Raw genomic sequence first — 2,619 nt, 5'->3', positions numbered from 1 at the left:
CATTGTCAGAAGCATCACTAGAAGAGAAGGACAGACATAGTGATGACATTAGTGGTGCCACTTCCCTGACTTAAGGTCTAAGAAGGACATCAACAGGCAGGATGCTGGTGACCTACACGGATTCTTGATTTGCAATTACAATCAGAGGTCAAAGCCATCATAGCTCCTGGATGATGTCCATAACACCCCCACTCTCCTGTGTGACTGTCTTCACCAGTCTAGCTGTTTCTGCCTTTATTTTTATTTATTTGTACATACAAGTATTGGGGTGTAGCCCAGAGGTGCTGAGGGTGAAAGGACTCACCAGAGACAGAGTGGGGAGCAGGACAGGCCAGTCTAGTGAAATACACTTCTGAGGGGAGCCGCGGGGAGACAGGAGAGGTCTGCTGTGCCCTGTGGGTCAGTCCCTGGCCAGGGATCGAACTCGTGCTGCAGTAGCTGCAGGTAGCTCGACAGTGCTGACATTTAACCCATTGTACCACCAAATGGCCTCTGCTTTTACTTTTTGAGAGATTCCTGTTTGCCATCAGCACGTGGCTGTGTAATGAATGACACTGTGTAGTAAACATCAGGTCTCACTGTGTGCTACTGAGCAAACTGAAAAAGAGCTGACATTTTTTGTTTTAATATAAAAAAAAAAAGTCTTGCTCTTGGAACTTTGGCCAAACCCACAAAGTAAACTATGACTATTAATGAAGGCAGAACCTCTATGCATATTAAATGTATGCTCATAAGCAGCTTAAAATACTTAAGTGTTTTGGGCTAAACTGCTTAGTTTTATGATTCATGCTGCCAACGGCTTTATCTTGTCTTCAGGCACTGTGCATGAGGAGAATCGGCCCACCATTCCAGGGACCTGCAGTCATGTCTACATTGCTCTGCCCTGGTCTGCTTTGCCCAGCCACCTCCCACGAACCCGCGTTCCTGTCTCTCCGGGGCAGTCTGTAGCCGCAGCTGAAGAGGCAGCGCTCACCGGCATGTGGGTGTGTCTGTGCACTTCCTCTGTGCCTTGTGTCTTGGTCTCTCCATTTACTGACTTCCTGCAGTTAAAAATGAGCAATCAGGCCCTCCCTGGTGGGCGCAGAGGGTTAAAGCACAGCACTGAGAATCTAAAGCCGCTTCTGCATGAGTTCGATTCCCCCCTGCCCCTGAGGTGACCACATGGCGTGGCAGACCTCTCCTGGCCCGCCCGCTGCTCCCCTCAGCAGTGTACTTCGTTGATCTGCCTGTTCTGCTCCCGGCTCTGTCTCTGGTGAAGCCTCTCACGGCCCTTGAGCCTCCGGCCTGTACCCTATTTCTGTATGCACAAATAAATAAATCTTTAAAAAAAAAATGAGCAATTTCTGGTGCATCTTGAAGACTGCCCTACAAACGTAGCTGGCATTTCTTTTTGAATTCCTTAATTTTGTATTCCTGGTATCACTACCACATTTTACAGGACAATGTACCCGATGGAGTGAAAAGGAAAAGCAAAAGCTACCACAGACGGAAGCCCTCAGGAGTGCTCATTGATTGGCAGGACACCGCATTCATCAATAGCTCCACTTCTTGCAAACTGGTGGTGAGGTCCTGAGCAAGAAGAATTTCCTGGGAAGCTGCAGCCACTTTTCTGACTGTGGCTATTTTTATGGCCTTGTGTCTCTGGCTCAGGACAGGAAAGTGATGAGCACACCATGTGGTGACCTGTGAACGCCAGCAGCAGCTGGGTGCTGTGCTTGTCAAAGAGGCAGTAAAGACAAACGCAGACCCGCAGAGTAACCACACAGTGGCCACAGAGCTGCCCGCCTGTCAAGCATCCATGTGTAGCTGCTTATATAAATTGCTACGATTTTTATTGTATTTTTACAAAACACACAAATTTCTGACTTCTTGCTTTGGCATTTGTAATCAGTTGAGAATGTTCCCCCTAAAGCCCACCATTCCCATCTGTATCATCCCCCAGTCTGATTGCATTTAATCCAGGGAGCCCCTTTCCTTCTCTGGCAGCCCTCCGATGTCCCTAAGCCAAAGTCTGCACCCCCACCTTGATTCCTCTATCCTCCAATATAAGCAAGCTGGGACCCCACCATCAGCTCCCAGACCCACAGCATCAAGGCGGGTGGTGCGGGAGGGCTGTGGATGCGAACAGTGTGTGCAGACGTGGGTCAAGAAATAGAGAACTTTGGGCGATGAGGCAAGGCTGGGTAGAAATGGGCTGCTGAGGAAGTAAAGGAAAGAGAAAGTTCCGGGCTCCCAACTGTGTTCCGGTCCTTCGTCAGTGCGTCTGGAGAGCATCTCAGCCCCTGTACGGTCAGGGAGGACGTGTCAACACCTCCAGTTTTGAAAACCTCAAAAATACCTGCCTGTGATTGGGCATTTTTCATATTAATCACATGATCAAACTATTTATAATGCGCTCCAAAGACCAGCGAGAATCCTTTCGTCTTTCAGCTGTGCAGACATGTGGCTTTAAATGTTGCTTCTAGCAACAATCTTAGAAGCTCCTTGTTCTTGGAAGAGCTGAGGTCTGTTCTTTTATCTTAATGTCATGTATAAAATAGTCATGGATCAAATGGATTATTATATACTGAACTGCTTCCCCACTGATCCTGCTTTTTGTTAATTTTAGGATAAGGGGGA

The 2,619-nt window shown here is 48.0% G+C and overlaps 1 protein-coding gene across 1 annotated transcript in view; it reads right to left on the bottom strand.

Moving 5' to 3' along the window:
- Positions 1-979, bottom strand: part of LOC101634967 (RING finger protein 113A-like) — an 8,044-nt gene extending 7,065 nt beyond the window's left edge. Inside the window, 1 exon segment of the mRNA XM_012735133.1 lies at positions 974-979. Coding sequence (XP_012590587.1) covers positions 974-979 — 6 coding nt within the window.
- Positions 980-2,619: the final 1,640 nt, after the last annotated feature.

The sequence above is a fragment of the Condylura cristata genome, unplaced genomic scaffold (assembly GCF_000260355.1).
Source record: "Condylura cristata isolate star-nosed mole 26May11 unplaced genomic scaffold, ConCri1.0 scaffold00001, whole genome shotgun sequence".
Taxonomy (NCBI): domain Eukaryota; kingdom Metazoa; phylum Chordata; class Mammalia; order Eulipotyphla; family Talpidae; genus Condylura; species Condylura cristata.
This window is presented reverse-complemented; position numbering and strand designations above follow the sequence as displayed.